The 15,693-nt window shown below is 38.6% G+C and overlaps 2 protein-coding genes across 2 annotated transcripts; both read left to right on the forward strand.

Annotated features, from left to right (window-relative positions):
* The first annotated feature begins 4,732 nt into the window (after positions 1-4,732).
* Positions 4,733-7,027, forward strand: mrpl55 (mitochondrial ribosomal protein L55). Its single transcript, XM_069680202.1, has 3 exons — positions 4,733-4,840; positions 5,207-5,420; positions 6,584-7,027. The coding sequence occupies exons 1-3, from the start codon at positions 4,800-4,802 to the stop codon at positions 6,731-6,733; spliced, it is 405 nt and encodes a 134-aa protein (XP_069536303.1). The 5' UTR covers positions 4,733-4,799; the 3' UTR covers positions 6,734-7,027.
* A 178-nt stretch (positions 7,028-7,205) lies between these two features.
* Positions 7,206-11,250, forward strand: ndufa11 (NADH:ubiquinone oxidoreductase subunit A11). Its single transcript, XM_069680381.1, has 4 exons — positions 7,206-7,317; positions 8,206-8,298; positions 10,683-10,805; positions 11,072-11,250. Exons 1-4 carry the CDS (start codon positions 7,239-7,241, stop codon positions 11,182-11,184), a joined length of 408 nt encoding a protein of 135 aa, XP_069536482.1. The 5' UTR covers positions 7,206-7,238; the 3' UTR covers positions 11,185-11,250.
* The last annotated feature ends 4,443 nt before the right edge of the window (positions 11,251-15,693 follow it).

Genomic DNA, 15,693 nt, shown 5'->3' on the forward strand with positions numbered 1-15,693 from the left:
CGACTGGATGGGCCGAAAATGGGATAGAAGGAGATGCAGGATAGAGACAGGCAAAGAGAGCAACAACAACATGTGTCCTTGTTACAACAACAACAACATATGTCCTTGTTACAACAACAACATGTCCTTGTTACATGAACAACAACAGACACATACTTATGGTTACAATGCCAATAATAGTGGTAGACTAGGGTTAAGATTAACAAAATAAATAAATAAATAAATTAGCGAGAGAAGCAGAGTAATGATAAAGGCTGAGGTAATCGTAATTGTAACAGTTGAAGTCAACAGGTCTACTATTAGCATTAGCAGCAACAATAATGATACTATGGAGAAGGCTGATGTTAGTAGTTGTTGCAGTCGAGCGGGTCCACAGCAGCAGGTGGTCTGCAGCAACGATCCCCAGGAACCTTCAAGACAAGGGATCACAAGAACTCCCGGGAAGATATGTGGTTAGTAATGTTAATGGGACCAGAAGATACAGAGTTAATGAGCTGCATTAATATGACAGAGAGAGAGAGGGAGAGAGAGAGAGAGAGAGAGAGAGAGAGAGAGTGAGTCAGAGAGAGAGGGAGAGAGAGAGAGCGACAGAGAGGGAGAGAGACAGAGAAACACAGAGAGAGAGAGAGAGAAAGAGAGAGAGAGAGAGAGAGAGAGAGAGAGAGAAGCTTGGTGTGTCAGATCCCCCCGGCAGTCTAAACCTATAGCAGCATAACTATGGGCTAGTCCAAGCCTGAGCCAGCCCTAAATATAAGCTTTATCAAAGAGGAAAGTTTTAAGTCTACTCTTAAAAGAAGAGAGGGTGTCTGCCTCCCGGACCTTGGCTGGTAGATTGTTCCAGAGGAGGGGGGCCTGGCAATTGAAGGCTCTACCTCCAACACTACTCCTAGAGACTTTAGGTACCACAAGCAGGCCTGCATCCTGGGAGCGCAATGTTCTAGAGGGGTAATATGGCACTATGAGCTCTTTAAGATATGATGGTGCCTGACCATTAAGAGCTTTGTAAGTAAGAAGAAGGATTTTAAATTCTATTCTAGATTTTACAGGAAGCCAGTGCAGAGAGGCTAATACAGGAGAGATGTGATCTCTCTTCCTAGTTCTTGTCAGCACACGTGCTGCAGCATTTTGTACCAGCTGCAGAGTTTTTAGTGACTTATTATGGCAGCCTGATAGTAACGAGTTACAATAATCCAACCTGGAAGTAACGAATGCATGGACTAGTTTTTCTGCATCGTTTTGAGACAGGATGTGTCTGATTTTTGCTATGTTGCGAAGATGAAAGAAGGCTGTCCTTGATATTTGTTTTATGTTGGGGATGAAGGACATATCCTGATCAAATAGAACTCCCAGATTCCTAACAGTAGTGCTGGATGCCAGGCTGATGCCATCTAGGGCAGCTATATCATTAGAGAAAGAATCTCTAAGGTGTTTTGGGCCGAGCACAATAACTTCAGTTTTGTCTGAATTAAGTAGCAGAAAGTTTCTAGTCATCCAGATCTTTATGTCCTTAAGGCATGCTTCTAGTTTAGATAGCTGATTGGTTTCGTCTGGCTTCATAGATAAGTATAATTGAGTATCATCTGCATAACAATGAAAATTAATGGAGTGTTTCCTCATGATATTACCAAGAGGAAGCATATATAAGGTAAAAAGAATCGGTCCGAGCACAGAACCTTGTGGAACTCCATGACTAACTTTGGTGTGCATAGAGGACACATCATGAACATTAACAAACTGAGATCGATCTGATAAATAAGATTTAAACCAACTTAATGCAGATCCTATAATGCCAATTAAATGTTTTAGTCTCTGTAACAGGATGTGATGGTCTATCGTGTCGAAAGCGGCACTAAGATCTAACAGGACGAGTACAGAGAGAAGTCCTCTGTCTGAAGCAGTAAGAAGATCATTTGAAACTCGCACAAGTGCTGTCTCAGTGCTATGGTGGACTCTAAATCCTGACTGAAAGTCCTCAAATAAACTGTTGTTATGAAGAAAGTCACATAATTGATTAGCGACTGCTTTCTCAAGGATCTTTGAGATAAAAGGAAGGTTAGATATAGGTCTATAGTTAGCTAAGGTGCCTGAATCTAGGGTAGGCTTTTTAAGAAGTGGCTTAATTACAGCTAGTTTAAAAGGCTGGGGTACATAGCCAGTCGATAAAGACATATTGATCATATCTAGTAAAGAAGTGCTAATTGAGGGAAAGACTTCCTTAAGCAGCTTGGTTGGAATCGGGCCTAAAAGACAGGTTGATGGTTTAGACGAAGATATCAGAGAATTTAGCTCAGGAAGGTCAATTTGTGAAAAACAGTCAAGGTAAACATCAGGTTTTTGAGCAGTTTCCAAAGATACATCTGCACCAGTTAAAGAAGCTCATAAAATCATCACTGCTTAGGCCTATAGGAATACTTGGCTCAGTGGAGCTGTGACTCTCTGTCAGCCTGGCTACAGTGCTGAAAAGGTACCTGGGATTGTTTTTATTTTCTTCTATGAGGGAGGAGTAGTAGACACCTCGAGCATGCCGTAGGGCCTTGCTGTATTTATTAAGACTATTTTGCCAGAGTAAACGAGACTCTTCTGTTTTGGTTGATCGCCACATTCTTTCAAATTTACGCAACATTTGCTTCAAGTTACGAGTTTCTGAGTCATACCATGGAGCTAGCCTCTGTCGTTTAATAATCTTCTTTTTTAAGGGGGCAATGGAGTCTAGAGTACTTCTCAGCAAACCTGCAGTACTATCAACAAACTGATCAAGCTGAGAGGGACTAACATTAGCATAAGAGCTTTCTGTAGTAAACAGATGTGGTAAAGAATTAAAAGCAGCTGGAATTGTTTCCTTAAATTTAGCTACAGCCCTATCAGACAAACATCTTGTGAGTACATTTTTGTTAACTGGAGAGTAGTCTAACCATCGAATGTTACTAAATAGTGATCTGATAAAAGAGGATTTTGTGGGAAGACAATTAAGTTTTCGGTTTCAAGGCCATAAGCTAGAACAAGGTCGAGGGTGTGGTTAAAGCGGTGAGTAGGCTGGTTTACACTTTGAGTGAAACCAATAGAGTCCAAAAGGGACATAAATGCCATGCTAAGACTATCATTATCAACATCTACATGAATATTGAAGTCCCCTACAATAATTATTTTATCTGAACTCAGGACTAAATCTGATAAAAACTCTGAGAATTCAGTTAGAAAATCAGAGTATGCGCCAGGAGGGCGGTATACTATCACAAATAAAACAGGCTGTAAAGTTTTCCAAGCTGGGTGTGAAAAACTCAGAACAAGGCTTTCAAAAGAGCAGAAACTAAGTTTTGGTCTTGGGTTGATTAGAAGACTAGAACTGAAAATAGCTGCCACTCCACCACCTCGACCAGTGTCTCGAGGAATATGAGTATTAAGATGACTGGGAGGAGTGGATTCATTTAAGCTGACATATTCTTCCTGACACAGCCAAGTCTCAGTTAAAGAGAATAAATCAATATGATAATCTGATATCAGATCGTTCACTAATAGAGCTTTAGATGACAGGGATCTGATATTTAACAGACCACATTTAATTCTCATATTTTTTGGCATAACTTCGGTTGTTGTTTTCATTTTTATAATTTTTTTTTGATTTACTCCTTTTTTATTTGAGTTTGAATTAACTGTAATAAAAGGCCTGGATTGGGGGGCAGACACAGTCTCTATAACATTAACATTGTGGCTGGGAGACTGCTCACAGGGAAGCTCAGAGGAGTGTGTAGGACTACAGCTCTGCCTCCTGGTCTTAACTAACTCTGGTTTGTCAGGTTTTACGACTTGAGTTGAAGACAGAGCATCATTTATTGCACTTATGAACACAGAATAAAGTTCAACACTCTCTGACCAGAATAAAAGAAAAATATGTGTCAGTGCCATACAAGAATCAAAATATGTCCATGTGAAAGCATGTGACAGCCTGAGGGACACCAGCACATAACAGCTGTAGTTAGTGTCCTGTTTTGTGTACACATTGATAAGTTCATCAAGTCTTTCATGCTGTTTTTAAATGTACATGTGTGTGATTAATGATCAAACTAAATGTAATAGGGACAGCAAGTATATTTATTTGGATGAAATACTTTTTATGTATAAGTTACAACTGGGACAACCCAATTACAATGACTGACTACACAAATTGTAAAAAACAACCCACAGGAATAATTCAACGTGGTAAAATGGAAAAATCAGTAGCCTACAAAATTTAATTTTACACTTTCAAAAGAAGTCCAGTTAAATTAAGAAAGAGATCAAGAGAAATTAAAAAGGGGTGTCAGAAAGGTTGGAGGGAAAGAACTGTATATTTTCCATCAGATTATTCTTTTTTTTTTTTGGTAGTTTAATTAAGGGGTCAGATGGATGTGGTCCACATCGAACACAGCAGTTAGCGGTAATACAAAATGTAAGATAAGATAAGCCTCCAGGCCCTCTCAGAGCCTAAATTGAGCAGGCCAGCATAGAGGATGGGGTGGGGTCGGGGAAGAGTTGTATTTTGTTGTTATTATTATTATTTTATTCAATTCATTTTTTAATTTTTTAATTTTTCCATTTTCTTTAGTGGTAAATGTAAGGTTGTTAAAAAACTGTAGTTTTACCTTAAATCCAGTAGTAGGCGGTAATTCAATATTTCGGACGCCTAGCGAAAAACCAACGAACAAGAAGACTCCAGTTTGACCCTTCAGTGAAGTGCTTCCTTCAGGTTGTTTGACTGCTTCACCACTTCGGCCGCACGATTAAGGGACAAGATTTGATTTACTGTTTTCCTGTTCCCTGTCATGCTGTCAAGGCTTTGTGCGTCGCGAAGTCTGTTATCATGGTAAGACCCTCATTATAATGTTTGGAAATAATTGCTTTCTAATTAGATTTATGTCCAGTTAATCTTAGTTTGTCTAAACATCCTGAAAATTAAGGGGGAGAGGAAGGGTCATGTCAAATGCCTCTAAACACCTGTTGTCTTCAGATAACAAGGAAGTTGCTACTTTACGGTGAACGTGTTCTACACTCACATGGAGGAAACAGGCGTGATCAGTGTTCGTTCAGCGTGTTTTGGCAGCACTTGTTATGTCAACATATGTCTACCCTGTAATATGTGTTACCTTAACAAACCTGTCACGCCATCTCTAACTTTTTATTAACTGCATATTATTTCTGTGTGGTCATGTGTTTGACTATTGTTTACCAGGACCGGTCGCCTGCCAGTGTTACCCCTCCGTGCACACACTACAGTGCTCGGCCAGGCGTCATTGTACAGTGAAATTACTCAGCTCAACTCCAATAGGACGTCAGTGGTGCGTTGTGGTAGGCAGAAATATGAGAGACTGTACCCTGTGATGCTGGTCCGGCCTGATGGATCCACAGTCAACATCAGATACACTGAACCCAAACGCATCCTTGTGGTTTGTACACAATCACCTTCACTCACTGCTGTTTTTGTGTCGTGATTTTTAATGGCCACTGATTTGTTAAGATATAGTTTAAATACCTCATTATAATAAATCCCTAACAATTTTTTTTTTCAATAGAAAAATGCTTAGAAAATATCATCTTGATCTTGACCAATTGATCCATCTCAATACAGGTTCACCTGCCACTTATTTAGGGACACTTTCGCTATTTCATGTAAGCACTTCGGTTTCACGAACCTGGATCAGTTTCAACTCTAAGTCAGTTACTTTGGTAACATATGTTGTGAAGCTTACGAGCTCACTGGCAGGTTTTCATTCATGCGTAGAAGTTTACGCTTTTAGGAATGCTATATTATTATCTTCATTATTTGTTTTCACCCTAAGACCATCTTTATTTGACCAATTTAGACTTTTATGATCAATAGGTCATCAATGTAAGCATGCTTTTTCCTGTCTATTTCAATAGTTCACATCATGGATTCATCCTCTGCTCAGAATAATATCATTAATAATGGACATTAACGTCGCTGCAGTAAAACTTAATCATACACTAGTGTAGTAATAACTGTTTGATAAAGGTCATCACAAGGAATCCTTAGACACACGAGAAGCTGATCAATGAATAATCATGTTTAACTTTGTATCAAATGTTGACTACCTTTAGATATGGTTAGTAAATGCTGATGAGCAAGATTTTGGTGATTTACAGTTGTATTACAGGCTTTTTGATACAATAATGAATTAAACACCTTTGTAGAGCAAACTGGAAACTGATCAGGCTCTGTGTATCAGGGAATCTTTATATTGGACAAAATTAATGTAATTGTAATATCAGATGGACTTTTCTTGAAGATTATTTTGAATTTTGATAGTTATCTTTTTGCATCAATAAACTGTTAAGTACTTAGCCTTTCTTAACATTGTGCATCCTGCAATTATCATTGCAAATGTAAAACGTTCTACTTGTCCAAGTGGCATGAGCCAATTAAACACCACTAGCATACCCCCATTATTATTATTAGCATTATTTTTATTGAACCAATATCATAACCTTGCTGAAGATAATAAAGCAAATCAAGGTATAGCATATGAGACAATGGTAATTCCAATTTTATTTTCTGTAAGTTAATTCATGTTTTTCTATGTTTCAAAAGATGCCAGTCGACCTGTCCACCCTGTCTGAAGAAGAGCGGCGAGCTCGACAGAAAAAGAGAGACGTGAAGAAAAAAGTAAAACAGACAACTGTCCACTATGATGATGACTTCAAAGCCGACAAATACAGCCAATTCTGGAAGAAGAAATAATGTTTTATATATGTGACTGTAAAGCCTGCCAGTTCCAGCATCCCTTAAAATCTTCTATCTTTAAGCTTGTTTTGTCTACAGTATGTTTCAATTGGACAATTCTTTGTGAAAGGAAAATTGATTCCCCCAAAACATTCAATTGTGGGACATTAAACACAGACTGAGGGCATTTTCATAATGGGATGAACACCAAGTGAAGCAGCAAAATTATTTGACTCCCGTTTTTGTTTTCTTTTAAGTGTTACCAGATGTCTTACATGTCAACGTATGTTATTAAATAGTTAAATAAGTGTCTATCCGTGTGATGACTTTTCTTCTTGTCTTTCTTTGAAACTTTCCTTGGAAACCAGTCAAGCACAGGTCTTTTTTCGATTTGAGTGTCAAGCCACGTATTTCACCCTCCATTCCAGTAGGAGACGGTAATGAGCCACAAACTGGTTCGAATTTAAGAGGTATGCAGGTCTCGCGAGAATTCCATACCACAGATGTCCTTGCTAAAGCCGAAATGGGGTACTGGGACTTACAAGAGGGCACAGACTGTGTTGAAAAAACATGGATCACAACCAAAATAGGCACAGCTTTGGGTAAGTATCAGCAGTGATGAAAACATATTGATGGAGTGTTGTGCCTGGCCGTGCAACTTAACTAACTGTGCTGAACAAGCGTTAATATTATAGGTAATGCAAACGCGTTTGAGCTAGCATGCTAGCACAGGACTGGTACGCAGCAACCTATCTGCAGGTCACAACACAATGCTAAAACGGATTCTATTTAGCTTGATTTGGTCTGATTAGACTTCGGATGTCTTTTTGTGTTGTGTTCCTGAGCCAACAACAGCCAGTGTATACGTCCAACCAATTGTAACGTTACATAGGTTGCTGTTAACAGAGAACTGAGAGCACGCATCAACAATGGTTACTAAGATTAACTTCTAACTTAAAAGCTTTGTTAGAAAATGTGTCGTCTGGAAGCTGTTGATGAAAAACATTGTGTTTGAGTATTGGAACGCACTTGCCCTTGAACACATCTAGCCCCATCTTTCATGGACCGACCGCCAGTTGTAATGCTTTGCGCAATCACCAGAAATGTTTGCATTTGGTGATTAGCTGCATCGGTTCCTGGTTTGAAGTTACAGTTTTTCTGATTGTTGATTCCATACATGTGTACACTGGAGGACAGTCCCAACGTAGCCCTGTTTTCTGGGTGGTATTTAATCTGGAGTGTAAAGTCTAAATGTCGGAAGATTTTTACCAATTTTTATTTTGTATGGTGTAAGAAAAACTGTTTAATTGCAACAGTGTTTGACGTCGTATCATTGTCGTATTATCTTTTCTTTACAGCTATTTACTAACTACTAAAGACTCAGTTCAGTTTTACCCCAAGATTATGACTTGATGCAATAGTCAGCCCTTTAAGAGAATCCTGACTTTTGTGTTGATTTCAGGTTTGTGTATTTGTGTGTGTGGTTTCAGGCCTGGTGGGTTCAGCCTATCACATGGTGGCATTCCAACCTGATTCAGCATTGACAGCGATACAGAGGGCTGGCAACACAACTGTTACCATGGGTAAATATTAATATCATTCCAAATTCTACAAGTATGCAGTTTTCTGTTGTATTTGTGTTATATTTTAGATAGGCTAATACTGTTTAAAAGTCCCAAATCCCACTGCTTGGTAGTACACCGATAAAGTTTCTCCTGCTGGTCAAGTTCATTACCCTTGCAAATGTATGAAACTGTCTCGAGGAAATATTTTCGAGCAACTCTCAGAATGTTCTTCTAGCTTGATGATAAAGCAGCAGCTTTTATTATCATAACTGAAAATAAAGGCTGTCTATCTTCACTGATTAACCTTATACTGCATTCACATCGATTCACACAGACAACTGCATGGTAAATGGAGTATCATTTTAGTGGATGAGAGCAGAAAGGCAAAATGAGATGAGACTGTCAGAGGATGCCTGCAGCAACAACATTGCCTTTAAATGATAAAATGCTTTATAGACACAGTCCTGTTGACAAAGAAAAGGATATTATTTTTGTGCAACAACATATTGTCTCTTTAAAATTTTAATTAAAGGTTATACTTACTGCAGGTCTCCTTTCACTGTCCATGTTGGAAATGAAAGACTAACTTTACTTTTTGGGGAGAATTTAAAATATTATTAGTAGAAAGATTTGTTTTATAGTTACAAAAAAAATGTATAAATTGACTGATGATTATTTTTTTTACCATAATTCATTCCATACTTTGTCAACTATACAACATTACTTACATCTCGTCATATGTTTTTCGTGTTGCCATCCTTCTATTTTATTCTAAAGTCAGACCGTCAGTGTATTGTTTACAGGGGTCACACAGGCAATCAGTTCCCCCTCAAACATGTTGCGCGTCCTGAAGACTATAAGAATAGAAAGTTATTAAAATCTTGACTTTTTGGTTTAAGAATTTTGGCTATTTCATTTAAAAAAAGGAAGTTTTTGTAACTATCGCATACAATTTTCAATTTCACGTTTTATTAACTGTCCAGGCCTGAAGACGCCTACATTTCAATGTTTAATTATAGTCATAGCGCCAACTACTGGCAACAGGAAAACACGTTTTAGATTTTTGAAAACTCACAGAACTTGGCAAACGTGTCACAAGCTTGCACCAAAATATCTGATAAGGGGGCTGGATTTGGTGTGAAGAAAAGGATCAAGCCCCCTACAACATTTCCACTAAGCAGCCCCAGCAGTATGCTTTCCCTGTGTGTAAGAAATCTGGTAGGCATGAAAAGAGGAAGTCAGACGGTTTAAAATTATTTTGAAACTGAAGTTGGTTTTTATATATACGTTATAGGCTACTTACTTCTCTTGTGAAAAAGCAATATAACTATTTGATGCATTTTTAGTGCTTGTGTGTTTTTTTGTCTACCACTACACAGCGGAAAATCTTGGATGCGATTCATTGAGATTAATCAAGATGCACAGTGACAGTCATGGCAAAAAATTACAGATTGTAGCTTGAAATACACTCTCATACCCTTTTGGGGGTATGTAGCTTGATCAACAAATTAGTTATTTAAGTTACTTAGAGGAACTTTCTGTTCTCCACCTAATTATAGGTTTTAGTCCACAAACTACTGTAGAGTGCTCAACTTGCTTCCCTTCAGTTGTCCCCATTCCTACACACACCTGCACCTCTCCTCTCTTAATACAGACGGCGGCTTGACCCCCTCCTTTTGTTCCAATCTGCACTCTCTCTGTCTGCTCTGTTGACTTTCCTGTGATTTCGCCTGTGATTCTGTTCTCAGAACAGCAGGTGAACAGTTTATCAAAACGATCCAAAACCAAAGTGGTACTGAATGACATTCACAACAACCAGATGCACTTAAAATCTTTTAAAAGTATCCAAAGGTCCATATAGGAACAAAAGCATAAATAAATACATATGCTAATAAACAAATAATTATTCATTATTATAAATGATAATACTAATGCTATCAAACTGAATCCTATAACTTCACTAAGCAAAAACAACATATAAATAAATGACTAAATGTTGAATAACCAAATATTACTGAACAATGTGAATAGCTCCAACAGTCTTACTTGCCTTTGTAAGTCAAAAGCACTCTTTCTGTTGTCTTCGTGGTGCTTTTGTTAGGCCTTCTCTGCTGCCAGCATCACTTATTGCTTTTTTAGGGGTGTTTGGGATTCAGGTGAGGTGAAGACAAAGGCCGCCAAGAACTTTCCACTTTAGCCCTTATACTTTTGGGCTGCTATGGCTGTATCTTAAGTATTACACCCCAGCTCATTATTCTTAAATAAAAGCAAGAAGTAGGTGCGTGAACCTCTCTGTTTAATTTTAAAATGGTCACTTGATATGTTGAAGTAAAGATCTTTTCATTCTATAAATTAGATTAAATTGAGTTCTCCTGATATGTGTTTCTATCTGTGTTGTATAGCCACCATGGGAGCCATCTTCGGCATGGCAACATGTCTCAGTGCTCAGGCTCGTGAAGCCCCAGATGACCCACTGAATTACTTCATTGGGGGCTGTGCCTCTGGGATCTTCCTGGGAGCAAGGAGTAAGTGTCAGTCCTTTGAAACAGAGGAACTGGGTGCTTTCCATCAATTCTGGTTTACACACAAGGAGGAAGAAGAATTTGCAGAATGGATGGAAAGCACCCATATATTCTGATGCCAAATCTGCTACACAGCCTATTGAAAGAGAACTAATGTGTTTAATTGAATGTTTTAATACTGTTTAATGGCAATGTAAAAATGGCCTGCTTTCCTTATTGAAGCCAGATTGTCTGCTGTATTCATGTGTATGGGTTTTTTCAATCCCCAGCTCATAGTGCCATGACCGGTACTACTGCGTGTCTGGGTCTGGGTACACTGGCGTTCTTCACAAAAGTTGGCAAGACAGAGGGATGGAAGCTAGCTGGACCCCCCAAACTATGAGGAGACACATGAACTGTATGTTGTATAAAAAGTATATTTAATAAATTTCTTGTGAAAATGACATAATGGACTCTGTCAGTTCACTTGATTTAATCAGTTGTTGAAAAAATACTCAAACAAAATGATTTGGAGGGATATTTACAGGATATTTACAGGATATTTACATCCTGAATAAGATAAGCGGATGGATGGAATGGATGGATATAAAGCAGCCAGAGTACCTTGAGAGAACCCACGCAAACTTCCTTGAACCTCGAGTAGAACCACATTCATTGGTTAACAGCCATCTTCCACTGTTGTGGGATTGAGAGAGGGAGAGAGAGAGAGAGAGAGAGTGACAGACAGGGAGAGTACAGACCACCAAAAATAATGAAAGACAATGCTTTCAGAATTATACTTACAAAGGTCAAATTACTAGACAAACAATACCAGTGCTGTGTTCGAAATGCCATACTTTACTATCAGTACATACTGATTTGACCAAAATGTAGTATGCAGTATGCAAACAAAAGCAAAATGTGCAGTAAAAATGGCCAGATGTCATACTGATTCGGAGAATATCTCCAGTATGCATTGGACCAGTATACCTCGCTCACAACGGCAGATGAAATGACGGACAGCAGCAGCATTCCAGCAGAAGGAGGCGCTTTGGCTAAAGACGCGGCGGTTATTGTTTTCTTCTGCCTGGCGTAGCATACTGCAAAATGAATTTGAAAAGCTCCTCCATACTGCATACTACCGCCGAACGCAGTATGCAGTATATAGCATGTAGTATGTAGTATATAGTACGGCATTTCGAACACAGCCGAAGTCAAAACCTAGTATGTAGTTGACCGTATTAGGTCAATGTGTGCTTTTGGGGTAATGTGTTACAAGGACTGTCCTTTTGAGGCCGATGTCAACGTGTTTGAAAACTGGTGCGCGCTGCGAACGTAGGTGAGGACAGCGGACAGACAGCGGACAAGAAGCCCCGCCTACTCCCCAAACAAAGTATCCAGAGCCGTATAGGCAGAGTCACGTCAGTGGAGGTCCAATATGCTCCATGATCCGCCATTGCGATGTGGCAACTCTCTCTCTCTCTATGGCTGTGAAAGTACCATCACTCACTCACTCACTCAGTCAGTCAGTTACTGTGTGGGGCTGACCCCGGTGGTCAGCCAAAAACTAGAGGATATTTATGGGGCGGCTGTGGCTCAGTGATCGAGTCGGTCGTATGTCAACTGGAAGGTGGGAGGTTCGATCCCTAGCTCCCTCAGTCTACATGTCAAAGTGTCCTTGGGCAAGACACTAAACCCCAAATTGCGGCTGGTGGCATAGCCAACGGGTATGAATGTGAAGACTCTGTATGCTGCTGTGTTGTTGTTTTCTTTGTTTATGGCTGCAGCATGGGTCATTAGCCCAAGACAAATTTCCCACCTGTGGGACAATAAAGTTTATCTTGATCTTGATCTTGACTGGTTGACAGTTGGGCACTTTACGTTCCATCAGTGCACACAGTGTGTGAATGAGTGTGTGAATGGGTGAATGTGACATGTAGTGTAAAAGCAGCTTTGAGTGGTCGCAAATACTAGAAAAGCGCTATATAAGTACAGTCCATTTACCATTTACTTACCACAGAACCACAGTGATCAGATCAAACATGATACTACTGACACTATTGATGAATAACAGATAAAATGCAAAGGACAGAATCATTTTTAAAACTGACAAAATTTTTCCAAAAACATTGATACATGTTTTGATATATATATATTCTGAAGGTATAAAAATAATGCAGCTCAGCTTAACAAAAGTATCAGTCAGACATTCAGTAGACTGCGAGTGGATAAACAAATATGGGGAGGAGTCAACAAGTAAACAAGTGGAGCACATCCTTTATCATTTTTATTTTCATTATTATTATCATTTTAAATCTATTTATTTATTATTATTTTTTAGAATTTACATTTATATAGACTACCTTTATATGGAATTAAAGGTATATGTTCTAACTTGTATTATTCTTTGACCTTCTTGTTTGGGGTTGAAAAGGGAGGTCAGTGATAGAATAGGTGAGAGAAATACCTGTGAAAAATGTATGTCCGACTTTATAAACGGATGGAGACAAAACGAGTAAAAAGATGGACCAATTACATGTGCTGAATGAACTGTTGTTGGAAACTTGAAGGGAAAATAAGTCCAGTCCTATAAAAATGCTTCTTTCTTCATCTTAAAGGAATAGATTAGTAAACGTCTTGATGTGAGATTAAAACACTTCTAACAACCTGCCAAACTTAAGTCTAAAATATACAGGTTTAGGTAGAATATATACTGTATATCTGATATACTGTATATATCTGTAAGGAATTTTTAGCTAACAACAACTTTTCTCTTAACTTTTTTGATAAAGGAAAGCGGGATGAGATTTTTTGTCAGAAAATGCTAATTGCGTATTCAGCAAGATCCACAGGGGTCGAGAGGTCAAGATCGACACAAACTGAAAGTTCATCACAGGAGCTTTAAATGATGCCATGTAAGTCAGTCTTTTCCAGGATATTATAGCTAACCAGTGAAGTTTGACCTCAACAACAAACAGATTAATAATTAAGCTTCAGGTTGACAGCATAGATTCACATACCTCTGCCAGGTTTACAAGCAGATTCAAGTTACTCAGAGTCAGTCGTGCTCATTCCAAGGGGAAAGCCAGAGGAATTAGTGTCTATAAAAATTCAACACGATCTGGAAGAGTGGATTCAACATGTCTGCCAGTGTCACTACAGGTCTGAACCATCTTTAACCTATAACTAAGTTTTATTCTCACAGGCTCTCTGTGGGACGGTTTTTTTTTTCCAAAACAACATACTTTTTTTTTTTTGCTTTTGCATGTGAAAAGCAGCTTTTAAAGACAAGAAACACAGATAACAGAAAATTAAACCATATTATTCGGAACTTTTATCAGGACAGTGCATTTGAAAGTCTGGGAAAGACACAAGCCTTTGCTTTGAACAGATATTGGCTAAAGAGGCATATAAGGAAGTACCAGTTTTGCAGTCTGTCTTTGTTTCCTGTTCATGCAAGGTCTTGTGTGAGGTTAAAAAAACACAGTTAGGCCACTGTTCACGTAAGACACAAAAAGACATTTTCCCTTGTAATGTCAGCCTGTCCACACATTCTTAATAGACAAACTTAACCATTTTCTGTCAGTGTATATGCATCCCCTGATTTTCTGATGATTAACTGTAAATGCCATTTATTTGTCTTTGTAAAGGATCAATTTCTTTAAAGTTGTTATACTGGCGGGTGGAGCCGGGGTGGAGTTCGGTTTCAAAGCATCTTGCAGAGAAAGCAGTAAGGTTGGCTGCAGAAAAGAAGTGGTAAATAAGGTGCCATATATGAGCTTTTCTGATTGCTAATGATGCCCATGTAGGTTTCTTAATAGTAATGTCGTATACAATTTACAGTCACCCCCTTAATAAATAGTCAAATTAAAAATAATCTATCCTCTCTTTAGGGTGTTCAATTGTTTAATAATCCTATTGGTATTGTTAATTTAGTTATAGAAATCCATTAAGTCCTTATGACTTAAAGACAAAAAATATAATCAATAAATCTGCAGGACATTTTCATTTTGTCAACCAAGGGATTCATGGCAGGGTTGAATACATGTTTTGACTCCCAAAGTCCCAAATAGAGGCTTATTCAGGGACAAGCTGGCTCCCATGCTGATCCCTTTACATTATCTCAACAGTAGGTCTCGAAACTGACAGACGTCTTTATTCTGTACACTTCCAGTAAGTTCCACTATACATCTGTAGGGGGTGTCAGTCCCTCTCTATCTGCCAATGAATGACTGAATGCCTTAAGGCCACAGACTGATCCATATTAGTATATAATGCTTCCACAACCTTTGTAACCATAGAATGCCAGACCATGTCGTCAGCACAGCTCAATTTCTTTAACTCACTGAAGTGGTCCGACGTGAAGGTAGCTTAAAATATTGCATTTTAAATAAAGGTCAAACTGTGAAGCTGGTTTTGTAAGACTCCCATTTGCAGCCACAATGGGCCTTCTTGGGGGGTTACCTTTCGGTTCTTGTGAACTTTAGGTAACATGTAGATGGTGGCAAGTCTGACATGGTCACAGAGGAAGCCTTGTTCATAGTGTTAATAAATCACAATCCTTCGATCTACTTAAAAGAGCTGAGAGTTCCTCCTTCATATGGTGGAGACAGTTTTACTTTATATGTTGTCTTGACATCTTTGTGGTAACAATATTTTTTAGTTGTTATATATGTATGTATATGTATGTATATGTATGTATGTACTGAACATGCTGTGACTGAATTCATAGTCCACATTTCTGTCCACATGACTATTTATTGTATATTAATCAAATCATACGTTAGTGTTTTTAGTGCTATTTGCTGATATAAGTGAACCATGACCTCTCACTCTGGCTGATGACTCTTTCCAGCCACGCCTAGAAGAAGACGGCGAGTGGGTCAAAATCAGTCTGCGTTTCCTCTTGTTG

The sequence above is a fragment of the Semicossyphus pulcher genome, unplaced genomic scaffold, assembly GCF_022749685.1.
Source record: "Semicossyphus pulcher isolate SPU_LCO1_2020_fin unplaced genomic scaffold, fSemPul1.0.p SCAF_4, whole genome shotgun sequence".
NCBI lineage: Eukaryota > Metazoa > Chordata > Actinopteri > Labriformes > Labridae > Semicossyphus > Semicossyphus pulcher.

Excerpts from the sequence above, each read along its gene's own strand:
- ndufa11 (XM_069680381.1), top strand. The coding sequence starts at position 7,239 with ATGGGGTACTGGGACTTACAAGAGGGCACAGACTGTGTTGAAAAAACA. Across the intron at positions 8,299-10,682 it reads CAACACAACTGTTACCATGG|CCACCATGGGAGCCATCTTC; the intron begins GTAAATATTAAT and ends TGTGTTGTATAG. Across the intron at positions 10,806-11,071 it reads GATCTTCCTGGGAGCAAGGA|CTCATAGTGCCATGACCGGT; the intron begins GTAAGTGTCAGT and ends TTCAATCCCCAG.
- mrpl55 (XM_069680202.1), top strand. The coding sequence starts at position 4,800 with ATGCTGTCAAGGCTTTGTGCGTCGCGAAGTCTGTTATCATG. Across the intron at positions 4,841-5,206 it reads TCGCGAAGTCTGTTATCATG|GACCGGTCGCCTGCCAGTGT; the intron begins GTAAGACCCTCA and ends ATTGTTTACCAG. Across the intron at positions 5,421-6,583 it reads AACCCAAACGCATCCTTGTG|ATGCCAGTCGACCTGTCCAC; the intron begins GTTTGTACACAA and ends ATGTTTCAAAAG.